Source organism: Thamnophis elegans, chromosome 14 (genome assembly GCF_009769535.1).
Source record: "Thamnophis elegans isolate rThaEle1 chromosome 14, rThaEle1.pri, whole genome shotgun sequence".
NCBI lineage: Eukaryota > Metazoa > Chordata > Lepidosauria > Squamata > Colubridae > Thamnophis > Thamnophis elegans.
In genome coordinates this window covers 1,889,572-1,904,249 of record NC_045554.1, presented here as the reverse complement: position 1 = coordinate 1,904,249, position 14,678 = coordinate 1,889,572, and the positions used below count along the sequence as shown (strand labels likewise).

General features: G+C 46.0%; 1 protein-coding gene across 1 annotated transcript; it reads right to left on the bottom strand.

Moving 5' to 3' along the window:
• Positions 1 to 396: 396 nt before the first annotated feature.
• LOC116517988 lies at positions 397 to 7,783 on the bottom strand. Its single transcript, XM_032231192.1, has 2 exons — positions 7,487 to 7,783; positions 397 to 1,606 (listed from the first exon to the last, which is right to left on the bottom strand). Exon 2 carries the CDS (start codon positions 1,575 to 1,577, stop codon positions 552 to 554), a length of 1,026 nt encoding a protein of 341 aa, XP_032087083.1. The 5' UTR covers positions 1,578 to 1,606; positions 7,487 to 7,783; the 3' UTR covers positions 397 to 551.
• Positions 7,784 to 14,678: the final 6,895 nt, after the last annotated feature.

The following is a 14,678-nucleotide window of genomic DNA, read 5'->3' as shown; positions in this document are numbered from 1 at the left end:
CCGATTACCCAGAAATGAAACGAAGGCAGGTTTTTGTTTTTTTTCCATTTCTTCCAAAGTCCTGTTTGTTCACATAATTGCCCGGCCCCTTGTCCATCGATCAGGCCTACAGGAACAAAACACCCGCCTGTCATGAAACCCGGGCAGAGTGATGGGGATGGTAGTCCTCCCAATACCCCCTTGAGAAAAAACACCCGTATTTTTCCCGCAGCTGCCAAATCAGGGAATAGCAATAGCAATAGCAGTTAGACTTATATACCGCTTTGTAGGGCTTTCAGCCCTCTCTAAGCGGTTTACAGAGAGTCAGCATATCGCCCCCACAGTCTGGGTCCTCATTTCACCCACCTCGGAAGGATGGAAGGCTGAGTCGACCTTGAGCCGGTGAGATTTGAACCGCCGAACTGCAGATAGCAGTCAGCTGAAGTGGCCTGCAGTACTGCACCCTAACCACTGCGCCACCTTGGCTCTGGGAAAATGTTTCTTTGTGGGGTTTTTGGGTAGAGGTCAGCCGATGCGCAGTTCTGCAAGTCTCCGTATCTTGGACAATCGTATCAGCGCATTTCGGAAAGTCCACTGGGGTTCTCTTGAATTTCCAGGGTCCGGTTGGCATCCCGTCTCCTCCTACAACGCCTGGTGAGATTTTTAAGCGCGTTCAGCAGAGCGGCCCTGTAGGGGCGATGCAGGAAGAGGAGAATCGCCAACGCCGTGCAGCTTTCACAGAACAAAACCACCTCTGAGATATTCATGAGCAGCTCGTTCTGAACGGACCCCGCCTCTCCTTTGATCTTCAGGCCGGTCCTGGTCAGGATCAGGACGTTATAAAACAGGCGGCACGAGAACATGCTCCCCACCATGGCCAAAACGACCCAAGGGGGCCGCTCGCTGTTTGTTCTGGAGGAATATCGACCCAGCGTTGTCGTTTTCGCAAACGCTAGGATAGAGAACAGGAGCTCGGCCAACGACGGGGCGCAGAAGCCCAAGGCGAATTTGATGATCTCGTATTCGGGCCAGGCAAACAAGGGGTCCAGCTGGCAGTCCGTTTCGTCCCGGTAGTGTTCGATGCCCAGCAGGGCGCTCAGCATCAAGGCAGCGCAGAAAGCGCACATCAGCACAAAACCGACACATAGCGCTGGGCTCCGGTGCGCCTTGCCGATTAGAACGTTTTGGGGCGGGTGCCTGCGGAGGAAAAAGTTCAGGATTATTAAGAGGAGGAGGAACTGAGATGAGAAGTAACCCAAGTTGAAGAAGAATGACAGCGTTCCACAGGCAAGGTAGGAGACTTGGAGATAAGCTGGCCGCACTGCGATGGTGAGCGAGAGAAGGATGACGAAGAGGTTGGTGACCGTCTGTGAGAAAAACAAGATGTCTAATTTCTCCAGGACGTGTCTCCGATAATTCTGGATGCAAATGCCCAGGATAACCAGGCCGGCTAATAAACCCGTCGGCACAAAGATGGCGATGTAGGCGTGCATGAACCTCGATATGACTTGTTGCACGAATATAATCTGTTCGAAGTCGGTGGAGGAATCCTTGCTCAGGGTCGGGTACTTCATCCAGGTCATGTTGTGTGGGAGCATTTTCAGGGGGGCGGTGTGCCCCGTGGGAGCTGGAAGGGAAGGAGAAGGCGATATTGTTAAAGGAAGTTAAGTCACAATAAACCAGGGAAGTTTTACGCAGAGCTCTCTACTGTGGGAAGGAAAAATGCTGAGTATATTTCTGAAGAAGCCCAGATGAAGGCAGTAAAGTTATTGTCAACTCATAAAGTTGCCATTCTGCATCCAACGCAGAAAATCCAAACAAGGCTGGATACAGCCTTAAATCCTATACCTGTACTCAAATTGTTTTTGCTTCGCCCAGGTCGCTTTCAGAAAGTATGGGGAGCTGAATGTCAACTCATAAAGTTGCCATGGTGAGGAACACATTCCATGCATACCTTCGGCTAGAGCCGGATCTCAGATTACTACCGCAGGCCTGCACCTCGTTGGTGAATGTGATTTATGACACAGACTGAGGGAAGGGGGGAAACGGGAGTAAAGTTCAGCCATGATTAAAATGAGATCAGATCTGACTGCAATGGGGTATTGCCAAAATGGTGCTCCTAATAAATGTTCCTAATAAATGACTGGATTTCTTTTGAAACTTGGCTCGAGGCTCATGAATTAATTAGGACATCTTTCGGAAACCTGACAGTTATAGGCCCATATCCAAATGGGAAAGTTTATTTAGAAATATATAGGCTACGCCAGTGTTTCTCATCCTGGTTAACTTTAAGGCGGGTGGACTTCAACTCCCATAATTCCCCAGCAACATATATTTTTGGCTTAATTGTGGTCGAGGTACTTACATTGGTGTGTGATCTTAACATCCTAGTGGTGCAGATACTTTAAATACGGATATTATCCTTCCCCGTAAAATCTGTATGAGTTTCCCTGCTGACCGTTGGTGTTTCAGAATAATAGTCGAAATATATATATATATATACAAATTTGCAATAGGAGAATTTTAGCATCACTTTGAGGTCCCTTACGGTTTTAAATACCACCCAGGCCTCATCACAGAGCTATTCGTACTTTCCTTTTAAAGGTAATTTAGCTTTTATCTGGTTGTGCTCTTCGTTGCTAAGGTGTACGTGCGAATGTACCCCGATAGCAGTTATAAATTCCAAAAATTAAGGGTTTCTTTAGGCGAAACTGGCAGGGGAAAAAAAAAAGGATAATGGCTCAAACAGATGCTCCCATCCCGATTTTGTTGCCCTGGAAAAGCATCGCATTTCCTCTTAAGCAAATAAAAACACGAAAGGATCGAGTCGCATTCCCCCCCCCCCGCCCCGCAGCAAATGCCCACAATAAATACAGTCTGTCTCGTTGCATAAGCCCCGTCAAAGTGGCAGGTGTCCGTTACGCGAAAGGTGGCATTCTTCTCCTCCATGAGAAGAAAACAGGTTGCCAGTGTTAGTTGTGATTTTGTTTGTCTGTTTCTTTTACAAAATATGGCTTGCGCTGCAATAAGGACGGGCATTTTCGCGTTGAATGCCATGTGGCGCTTTTCCGAAAAGCATATTTTACCCGTCAGCTCTTCACTGCCCAAGGTTTGTGCCAGCTTTGTTTATTTTTTTTTTAAAAAAAAACACTATTTTGAATATCTGCCCGTGGAGAGGTCGTGTCTGCTGGCATGCTGCGATGCGCAGGCTGTTCCATCTGATGCAGATACAGATTGGCAGAGTTGGAAGGGACCTTGAAGGTCATCTAGTCCAACCCCACCCACCCAGCCCAAGCAGGAGGTCCTACATTATTTCTGACAGATGGCCATCCAGTCTCTTCTTGAAAGCCTCCAGGGATGAAGCTCCCACAACTTCCAAAGGCAACTTCTGTTCCCTCGGTTGATTGTTCTCACTGTCAGAAAATCCCTCCTTATTTCCAGGTTGAATCTCTCCTCATTCAGTTTCCATCCATTGTTCCTTCTCTGGTCTTCGGGGGGCTTTGGAAAATAGTTTGATCTCCTCCTCTCTGTGGCAGCCCCTCAAATATTGGAAGGCCTCTATCCTGTCTCCCCTGGTCTTTCTCTTCACCAGACTAGCCATGCCCAGTTCCTGCAACCGTTCATCGTATGTTTTAATCTCCAGTCCCCTAATCATCTTTGTTGCTCTTCTCTGCCCTCTTTCTAGAGTCTCCACATCTGTTTTATAGTGTGGTGACCAAAACCAGATGCCGTATTCCAAGTGTGCTCTTACTAAGGCTTTATAGAGTGGGATTAATACCTCCCTGGATCTTGATTGGACCTGGGTACTTCAGAGACCGCCTGCTGCCAATCACCTCCGCTAGACAGATCAGATCCCACAGATTAGGCCTCCTCCGAATTCCATCCGCCGGCCAATGCCGACTGGTGACTACCCGAGGAGGGCCTTCTCTGTGGCTGCTCCGACCCTCTGGAACGAACTCCCCGTGGAGATTCGAACCCTCACCACCCTCCAGGCCTTCTGCAAAGCCCTCAAAACCTGGTTGTTCCGACAGGCCTGGGGCTAAAGAGCTGTTGCCCCCGTCTTGAATGGTATGTGTTTTTATTGTTGTGTGTTTTTAAATTATGTATTGTTATGTATCGTTTATTTTTTATTTTTTGTCTGTACCCCCCTTCCCTGATTTGAATTGTGAGCCGCCCTGAGTCCCCTTCGGGGGAAAAGGGCGGCATATAAATATAATAAATGAAATGAAATGAAATGAAATGATTGTATCCCTCTGTTAATGCAATTTGGGATTGTGTTGGCTTTTTTTGGCTGCCGCTGCACACAGCTGGCTCATCTGATGAGGCTCCAAGCAGCTTCCCCCCCCTCAAAAAACCAAGCCCAAGACAATGCAACATTAAAACAGCTCACCACAAAGGAGAACTTCCATTTTTTGGAGGAAGATCTGGTTTTTGCCTGCTATGCGCTTTTGGTTTCTTTCTCTTGCACGAAAAGCAGGTTTCCCATCCGTCTCCAAATCTCAAACAGGAGTTTCTTTTTCAGCTGGTTCCCTGACTTGCAACGCAGCCAATCCTCGTCTTACGACTGCAATTGGACCCAGAATTTTGGTGCTCGGTCATCGCAGTGGTGTCACGGGCTCGATTTCCCAACCGCTTTTAGGACAGTTGTTAAACGAGTCACCAAGGTCGTTAAACCGATCAGGGAGCCGTCAGTCTGAATCCGCCTTATCTAATATCCGTGGAGGTTCTCAGCCATCCAGGTCATGGTTGCCCCAAAGGTGCTTTTTCAAGAGGCCCCTGGGCTTTTCAGTTTTCCTTCCTTCTGGACGAGAAGCGAAACTTCTTCAAAGAAAAACAACGAAGTCGAGTCACCTCTTGGAAAAGCACCTTTGGGTCAAAAGTTTGCTTTCTTGAATTTCTAATGAACTTATTGGATGAATAGCAGCCCCGCTGGCCTCATTTGGGCTGCAAATAAAGTAAGTGCAGAATTGTATTAGCCCAAAAAAGTATCTTGGATACCCGCCTAGGCTAGCAAAAATATTTGCTTCACTTAAGTATACTTAGAATACAGAATAACAGGGAGGGACCTTGGAAGTCTCCTAATCCGACGGAGTGATTCTCAAAATAACTCAAATTTAAAACCCAATTATTCTCAAAGTGAGAAACGCTTCGCTTTGATGGATTCACCACCTTGGGATTGAAGTTTCATGTTCATTCTGGAACATTTTGGAAAAATGCATGGAAGCCATGCATTTATTATTATTATTTTGGCTTGCAAAGAGAAAAGCTGGCTGCAAAAAAAGTTATAAAGCTGGAGAAAACTTTCCACTTTCCACCCCTCCCTTGGCTGCCTCGCCTTACGTTTCCTCTGTGGTTCTCTGTGTCTTCTTCATCGCCAGAGTCCTGGCTTGGGAAGGGAGACCATTCAGAAGCAGCTCTGGGTACAAGAGGCTAATTAAAGGAGCGAAAGGTGGAAAAAGGAAAGGATTTCTTATATCTGAGGGTTTGCTGATTAGGGATGAATTGCGAATCGGAGTGCATCCTATGGGGATTTTGGCCTTCAAAGTTTGGAGCGCTGTCACTTACCCTGGCCAACTTTTTAAGGCTTGTGAGACTTCAACTCCCAGAATTCTGCAGCCAGCCTAGAGTCCCCTTGTAGTAGGGGACAAATTTAATAAATAAAATCCTAAACAAATTAGAATGGAGATGACAGGCAAGCAAGCGTTTTGTAAATACTGCCATTGTCATCCCATATCTCCTTTCTTCATCTTGCAATTAAGTGGAAACAACTTTTAATCCTGTTTTGGCCGATTTTGTCTTTTAACATCCGCTTACAAACCTTAAAAAGTTTTTCTCCTTTTTAAAAAAATGACAAAAAAGTAACTTTTTAAAAAAAAGCTTCCTTTCTCAGCATCTTCCTAATTATTATTATTATTTTTTGCGACATGATGTTCTTCCTTCAATCTCCATCCTGAATAGAGGACCCTTTTCCATCTTCTGACATTTCTTCCTGTCGATAGAATATTGCATCCGGTTTTGGTCACCCCATTATAAAAAAAAGAGGTTGAGACTTTGGAAAGAGTGCAGAGAAGAGCAACAAAGAGGATTAGGGGACTGGAGGCGAAAACATATAAAGATCGGTTGCAGGAACTGAATATGTCTAGTTTAATGAAAAGAAGGACTAGGGGAGACATGATAGCAGTCTCCCGATATCTCAGGGGTTGCCCCAAAGAAGAGGGAGTCAAACTATTCTCCAAGGCACCTGAGGGTAGAACAAGAAACAATGGGTGGAAACTAATCAAGGAGAGAAGCAACTTGGAATAAAGGAGAAATTTCCTGACAGTGAGAACAATTAGCCAGTGGAACAAACTTGTCACCAGAAGTTGTGAATGCCCCAACACTGGGAGTTTCTAAGAAGAGATTGGATAGGCAACTATCTGAAATGATGTAGGGTTTCCTGCCTGAGCAGGGGGATGGACTAAATGACCTCCAAGATCCCTTCCAGCACTGTTATTCTGTTATTCCATTGGTCAGACTGTGTTCTCTGCGACGCTGAAGAAGGACGGCAAATTCTCCCTTGCCAGTGTTCTCCAAAGGGCTGAGAATGATTGATTTGTGTTTATCTCAGACGCTGAGATCAGAAGACCGAGATTCGGAACTGATGACTTTCAAGCCTTGCAAATCACATGATTGCCTTCCGGAGGATCGTTTTAGGAACCAATGCTAGATGGTTTTATTTTTTTTAATTGTTCTTTTTTCCTGCCCCTACAGGAAAACTTTCTGTTTGGCTACAGAAAGTAAAAGTTGCGTTCACATTTAAGCAAATGGGTTACCCATTTTAAACAAATGGGTTATCACTCTTAGTAGCAGATCAGGGGTGTCCAATTTTGGAAACTTTTAAGGCTTGTGGATTTCAATTCCCAGAATTCCCCAGCCAGCATCGTGGGGAATTCTGGGAGTTGAAGTCCACAGATTGGACACCTCTGTAGTAGATGCTTGATTAATCTTTCCTTTTGGGCCAGGAGTCACAGAACCCACCCACCCACCCCCCAGAAATTATTACACTAATAATTTAATTTAGGAAAGGTTATTTTTACGGAGACTAATATAGGAATCGAGAACGAAAGAATGTCGACAATGCTGAGTTTGAGACCTAGGCTGGGTGTGATCCTTGCTTTGTGCCCCAAACATCCACATTTCACTTTAATAAAAGTTTTTATTTCTCTTTCTCTGTGGCTTCTTCTCACCACTCGGGAACTACCTAAACTTTTCTTTACGCTTCGCAAAATTATTCTAACAGACAGAGAGAAAAAAAGGAGCCCACCACTGCCCAGGTCCTGTATTTCCCAGATATATCTATTTTGCAAATCTGTTTTTCAACGTGTTGCAAAAAGGGAGGAGGATTCTGGATATCAAAGTGTTTTTTTCTTGCACGATACTTCGGGGCTCCTTAACTTTGGGGCAGCCAAAACGGATAAATAACAGGACCGTAATAAAGATTTGGTTCGAAACGAAGATGGTAACTTACCCGCGAAGGGAAAAGCTGAGAAGATGCGGCAGGGCTGAGACTTCTTTCTGGTGAGATTGAAAGATAACGGCTGTTGGAACGGCAAATAATTTCCACGGGTCGACTTCCTGTAGCGGGTGACGTTTTCAACTTCCCAGCTGTAAGGCTGACAGAAAACCTACAGTTCTTGAAGAAGCAGGAGCTGAGTTTCACATAATCCAAACCGTACACGTCGCCTGGCCGAAAAGAGCCACGCCACGTGACTTTAAAGTTGACTTAAGCCCAGGGATATTTTGGTGTTCCAAAACAGAAAAAGTAGTGTTTTAACCACTATATTTCTGAGCGTCTGAGGCCATCCGGTGGCTTCTCTTTGGGAGAAAAAAACATTTTTTTTTCTGTGTATTTCTCTACTTTCCAATGTTTGGAATTCCATTTTCCAGGACCAGCCCTTGAAATGCCACAGTGGCTTCTATTGAAGAACTTAATAAAGAAGGGATGAAACTGGGCATAAGCAGGGAGCCTTTTGCCATGTGTGGTGGACCTGGCCCAAGGTTAGGAAATAACTGGCGTTAAGATAAGAAAGTGGCTGGAAGAGATAACTGAGCAGAGGATAATAGAGCTGAAGCCGGAATTGTTCCTCCTGGGAATCTTTGATGGGAAAATGGAGAAAAAATTACAATACATAATACTACACATATTAACCGCAAGCAGAATGGAGCTTTGGAGGCTCCTGAGCTGGTTCAAATAGTGGTTTGGAGCCCTTTTTGCAATTCTTGATTCATATTCTCTCTCTCTCTCTCTCTCTCTCTCTCTCTCTCTCTCTCTCTCTCTCTTTCTCTCTCTCTGTTTCTCTCTGTTTTTTCTCTCTCTCTCTGTTTCTCTCTCTGTTTCATTCTCTGTTTCTCTCTCTGTTTCTCTCTGTTTTTTTCTCTCTCTGTTTCTCTCTCTGTTTTTTCTCTCTCTCTCTGTTTCTCTCTCTGTTTCATTCTCTGTTTCTCTCTCTCTGTTTCTCTCTGTGTTTCTCTCTCTGTTTCTCTCTCTCCTCTCTCTCTCTGTTTCTCTCTCTGTTTCATTCTCTGTTTCTCTCTCTCTGTTTCTCTCTGTGTTTCTCTCTCTGTTTCTCTCTCTCTGTTTCTCTCTCTGTTTCTCTCTCTGTTTTTTCTCTCTCTCTCTGTTTCTCTCTCTGTTTCATTCTCTGTTTCTCTCTCTCTGTTTCTCTCTGTGTTTCTCTCTCTGTTTCTCTCTCTCTGTTTCTCTCTCTGTTTCTCTCTCTGTTTTTTCTCTCTCTCTCTGTTTCTCTCTCTGTTTCATTCTCTGTTTCTCTCTCTCTGTTTCTCTCTGTGTTTCTCTCTCTGTTTCTCTCTCTCTGTTTCTCTCTCTGTTTCTCTCTCTGTTTTTTCTCTCTCTCTCTGTTTCTCTCTCTGTTTCATTCTCTGTTTCTCTCTCTCTGTTTCTCTCTGTGTTTCTCTCTCTGTTTCTCTCTCTCTGTTTCTCTCTCTCTCTGTTTCTCTCTCTCTCTGTTTCTCTCTCTCTCTGTTTCTCTTTCTCTCTGTTTCTCTCTCTCTCTGTTTCTCTCTGTGTTTCTCTCTCTCTGTTTCTCTCTGTTTCTCTCTCTCTCTCTCTCTGTTTCTCTCTCTCTCTGTTTCTCTCTCTCTCTGTTTCTTTCTCTGTTTCTCTCTCTCTCTCTTGTTTCTCTCTTTTTCTGCATAGAGCACTGATGACTCGCGTCCCAAAAGCTTGCATGCACATGCCCAATCCATAAAGCAACGCATGCACAACACCCCCTTCCCACGTGTCCCGCCCCCCTGCACATGTGTGCACGACACCTCCACACAACCCCCCCTCCGCGCCCCGTTTTGGGCCTAGCAGGCCTCCCTGAAGCCGCCTGGGACCAAAAACAGGGGGGGCATGACCCTCCCCTCATGCCTGTGCAATGCTGAGTGAATGTTGAGTTTTACTGTTTAATTTACTTTTGCTCACATTTCTTTTTGTATTGTCCTACACTCCCTTTCCTTTTTGATTGTAAGCCGCCCTGAGTCCCCTCAGGGAAAAGGGCGGCCTATAAATGTCCAATAAATACCAAAATACCAAAAATCTCCCGCATGCACAGCAACGACCCCAAAATCATCTGGCCGACGGGAGGCACGCACACATGCACAGTGGAGCTGAGCTGGGCGAGAGGGCTCCGCTGTGACACCTGTGGCATAGCTGTCATAGGTTTGCCATCACAGGCATCGAGGCTAGAAGAGGTTTGCACAGACACGCCAGGGAAATCGGCCGAAGGGGAAGAGTCTAAAATCTGCAGGTGCCTCGGTGGGGTAGGCGGCTTATGACCACGGTGCAACCTCAGGAGGGCTTGAAACTCCTTTCAGATTTACCCCGTAAGCTTTGTGTTCTTGAGGACCCGGATTGTTGTTGGGGGCGATATGCTGACTCTGAAAACCGCTTAGAGAGGGCTGAAAGCCCTATGAAGCGGTATATAAGTCTAACTGCTATTGCTATTGTTATTGCTAGAGTGCTGTACTGCAGCCACTTCAGCTGACTGCTATCTGCAGTTCGGCGGTTCAAATCTCACCGGCTCAAGGTTGACTCAGCCTTCCATCCTTCCGAGGTGGGTGAAATGAGGTCCCGGATTGTTGGGGGCGATATGCTGACTCTGTAAACCGCTTAGAGAGGGCTGAAAGCCCTATGAAGCGGTATATAAGTCTAACTGCTATTGCTATTGTTATTGCTAGAGTGCTGTACTGCAGTCACTTCAGCTGACTGTTATCTGCAGTTCAGCGGTTCTAATCTCACCGGCTCAGGGTTGACTCAGCCTTCCATCCTTCCGAGGTGGGTGAAATGAGGACCCGGATTGTTGTTGGGGGCAATATGCTGACTCTGTAAACCGCTTAGAGAGGGCTGAAAGCCCTATGAAGCGGCATATAAGTCTAACTGCTATTGCTATTGCTATTTAGTAAAAGTCTCCCATAAGCCCCGATTTCCCTCCTCTCTCCTCTCTCCCATAAAAAGTGTCCTGCTCAGCAGTCTTTCCCCCCATGTGTTCCTGCTGGAAAATGAGCTTTTCTGCTTGTCTGAGCCGTCCTCAGCTAAGCTAGCCGGCTAAGAGCAAACGCCAGTTAACTTTGGGAATCATGGTAGAATAAAGGCAGCGGAGTTGCCTGGTGTGGCATTCTCCCATTCGCCACAAGGGGGCGCTTTGGGAGAACGAACTAAAGTCTGAACTCTGAATGGCTTAGTCAAAAATCAGGAGGAAAATGCATTTTTTCCCCCCCCACCTTGGAAAGGCATAATAAATACGGCTTGCAACTTAGTTCTCCCAGCATCCGTTTCCTAACTGGGCCTGGCCGAAGGACAGAATCTTCTGCAAAGCGCCCTAGGGTTTGGAAAGGACAGATCCCATCATCCCCAGCTAACATTGCTTTGGATTGTGGTTGCCGTGAGCTTCTGGGTCTCTTTTGGGAGCCAAATAGAAAGATTTTTTAGGTAGAACCGTTCAGTGGTTCTGAGATCTCGTCTGCCGCTTCCTTCAGAACCCTGGGGCGTAATCCATCCGGTCCTGGTGATTTGGACTCGTCAAAGGTAGACAGGTTTTCGTCAGGATCCAGTTCATTAAAAAAAAATGACCCAGATCGAACCTTGGCTTGAAGTTTTGGCTCAGGAGACGAAGTGACTCAGGAGAAAGCTTTCCGGAAATTGGATTCTGACGGGATGCTATTTCTCCCGTCCCCCACCCCTCTTTCTGTGTGTGTGTGTGTGTGTGTGTGTGTGTGTGAACATCCGCTTTTGCAGGTGCTCTTCCAGGAATTGAAAGCGTAACAGGGAATTTTGTGTGTGTGTGTGTTTTTTTTAGTCTGGTACTCAGGGTGTTTATGCTCCATGAATTTGATTTGATTTTGATTTGATTTGTCTTGTATGCCGCCCACTCCCGAAGGACTCCGGGCGGCTCACAATAGACAAGGGAAAGGGGGAAAACTAGACAAAGACAACACTTTAAAAACAAAAACCACAACATTCACAATTTCCGTGGGGCTGGATATTTCACAACCCCCCCCCCCCCCGGCCAGCTGGAGCAGCCAGGACTTGGTGGCTTTGCGGAAGGCCGGGAGGGTAGTAAGGGTCTGGATCTCGACAGGGAGATCAAGCCCGATGCTATTCCACGTGGAAATATTGCAATAAGGTAAAGGTAAAGATTCCCCTCACACACATGTGCTAAGTCGTTCCCGACTTTAGGAGGCAGTGCTCATCTCCGTTTCAAAGCCGAAGAGCCAGCGCTGTCCGAAGACGTCTCCGTGGTCATGTGGCCGGCATGACTAACCGCCGAAGGCTCACGGAACGCTGTTCCCTTCCCACCAAAGGTGGTTCCTATTTTTCTACTTGCATTTTTTTTACGTGCTTTCGAACTGCTAGGTTGGCAGAAGCTGGGACAAGTCACAGGAGCTCCCTCCGTTACGCGGCACTAAGGGATTCGAACCGCCGAGCTGCCGACCTTTTCTGCTCAACCAGCGTCTTAGCCACTGAGCCCCACCACGTCCTAATCTTTCAATACAGAATCCTAATTTCCATCTGGAAACAGAAAGGTTGGATTTATGGACAAATAAATCCTAGGCTTTGCTGCTCATGGGGGCCAGCCTTCCCCGGTACCTGCAATTCCTTTTCGAACTCATTTGAGTGTTTAATATGTCATCATTGTCATCGTCATCTTTCTCCCCCTCCCTCACCCCCCCAGCTGGGAACAGGCTGACGTTGGATCTTGCCCTGCCCTGCCCTTTTGTTTAGCTAGAAAGGAGGTCCCCCCTTGGAATGCAGCAAAACCTCCTTGGAGGAGGCCCGGCTGTCTGGCACAACCACACCTGTGCGACACCTACTTTGCAAGGTACCTGCGTGCTTCAACCTGCGTGATGGGGAGCGTGACCTGTCAAAACCGCGGTCCACTAAAGCGCACCCGATTAAAGCGCATATGTGACATCAGCAGCAGCGCGACAAATACGACCGCGGAGAAAAAAGGGCGCTTTAAAAAGCGCTTTTAAAGCAAGCCGATTCACGTAAAGGTAAGGGTTAGGGTTAGGGTTAGGTTAAGGGTTAGGGTTAGGTTTAGGGTTACGTTAAGCGTTAGGGTTAGGTTAAGGGTTAGGTTTAGGGTTAGGTTAAGGGTTAGGTTTAGGGTTATGTTAAGGGTTAGGGTTAGGGTTAGGTTAGGTTAAGGGTTAGTGTTAGGTTTAGCGTTAGGTTAAGGGTTAGGTTTAGGGTTAGGTTAAGGTTAGGTTTAGGTTAGGTTTAGGGTTAGGTTTGTGGGGGTTAGGGTAAGGTTTTCGCATTAATTTTAAGTTTACTGCTCACAGCGTGCTGTTTTCGTCACACTGTGATGACGTCACGTACGCGCTTTCGTCGAGCGCGCTTTAGTCTACCGCGGTTTTGTGGTGGAACCATGGGGAGAATTCCCTTCCAGGAGGACTGACCCGGTCCTTCAGCCTGGTCTACGGAGAACCCTAATCATACAGTTCAGGGTTGTCCTAAAGTAGTTTTTTCCCCCCCAAAAAGGCAACTGGGATGTTTTTTTCCTTGAAGAGGTTTCGCTTCTTATCCCAGAAGCTTCTTCAATTCTAGCAGAAGAATCCCGAAATGCCCCGCCTTTCAGTTCGGAACGGAAGAAGCTTCTGGGATGAGAAGTGAAACCTCTTCAAGGGAAAAAACAACACCCAAGGAAGTCCTCTCGAAAAAGCTCCTTTGCACTTTTCATTCTGTCTTGCAACCCCAAGCCGTCAGGATAGAAAATATTAGCATTCTCCTTCTCTGTTCTTCTGTATACGTGGGTCCTTGATTTACAACCGTTGGAGGTTACAATGAGGCGGGGAAAAGCGGCGTTCATATTTTCCCCAGAATCTTTGCAGCCTTCCCGGGGTCACGTGATCCAAATTTGGATGCTCGGCAAAAGATTCACATTTGTGTGATGGCCACAATGTGGGGGGGTCACACAATCCTCCTTTTTGTGACCTTCTGACAAGCCGAATCAATTGGGAAGCCGGATGCAGGCATGTCACCGACTTAATAACCGCAGTGATTCACTTAACAACAGTGGCAAGGCAGGTCGGGGAAAATGGGGGAAAACTCACTTTGCAACTTTCTCGCCCAGCCACGGAAAATGTGGGCTCCGTTTTAGTCATAACTCGAGGACTACCCGCACTTCAACCCAAAAGGACCAATCAAACGCTTTGAAGTGGTTAAATGGATGGGAATAATGACGAAGATCACTCCGAAGTAAACCATTTTATCCGTTTATTGATTTGACGTAACTGCCTCCCCGGTTCAAAGGAGACCTACAAATCATAAAATCATCTCCAAAAAAAAAAAAAGAAATACTATTCTGACATAATACTGTTAATATCAGCCTGAATATCGGCTGAACCTCTGTTATGTATGACCAGATACAGTACTTATCATTGAGCTAGTTTATTCTTCCAACTGTGATAAAAATCTGAATCTCAGGAAATAATTTAATAAATTCTTTTAAAATGTTCTTTCTTTTTTTACATCAGTAGACTGTTTTCACGTGTTCAGCGAGTAATGCCAAACACTTTTATTTACACAAATAGCTGGAACCTTTCAGAGGCTTAAGCAGAAGTTCCGTACGAGATTTCCTTCAAATTTTCTATCTCCATTCTTCGATCACATTTGCCTTACATTGCGTCTCTTTGTATTAAAATATACCTTACTTGTTAGCTTTTTTGGAACGCACCCAAATCCTGCTCTGGAAAATATTCCTCATTCAAGAGTTTACGGAAAGCGAACGCAGTTGTTTGAAAGCGATAGCATTTGAGATCTAAGAATAAACACCAGTGGTTTCTGGAACATTGGAAAGCAGCGAAGAGATGATTATGTTCGTATTGAATTGTTTGTTTTTTTCCTTTCCTCTAACACTGACTCAGTTTTAATGGGAAAAGGCACGCCTCTCGAGATATTAGCCGTGAGTAAGATTTGGGGAGAAATATGTAAATGTTTTGAACTGAAGTGGCTTCAGATACAGCAATAGCAGTAGCAATAGCAGTAGACTTATATACCGCTTCATAGGGCTTTCAGCCCTCTCTAAGCGGTTTACAGAGAGTCAGCATATTGCCCCCAACAATCTGGGTCCTCATTTTACCCACCTCGGAAGGATGGAAGGCTGAGTCAACCCTGAGCCGGTGAGATTTGAACCGCTGAACTGCTGATCTAG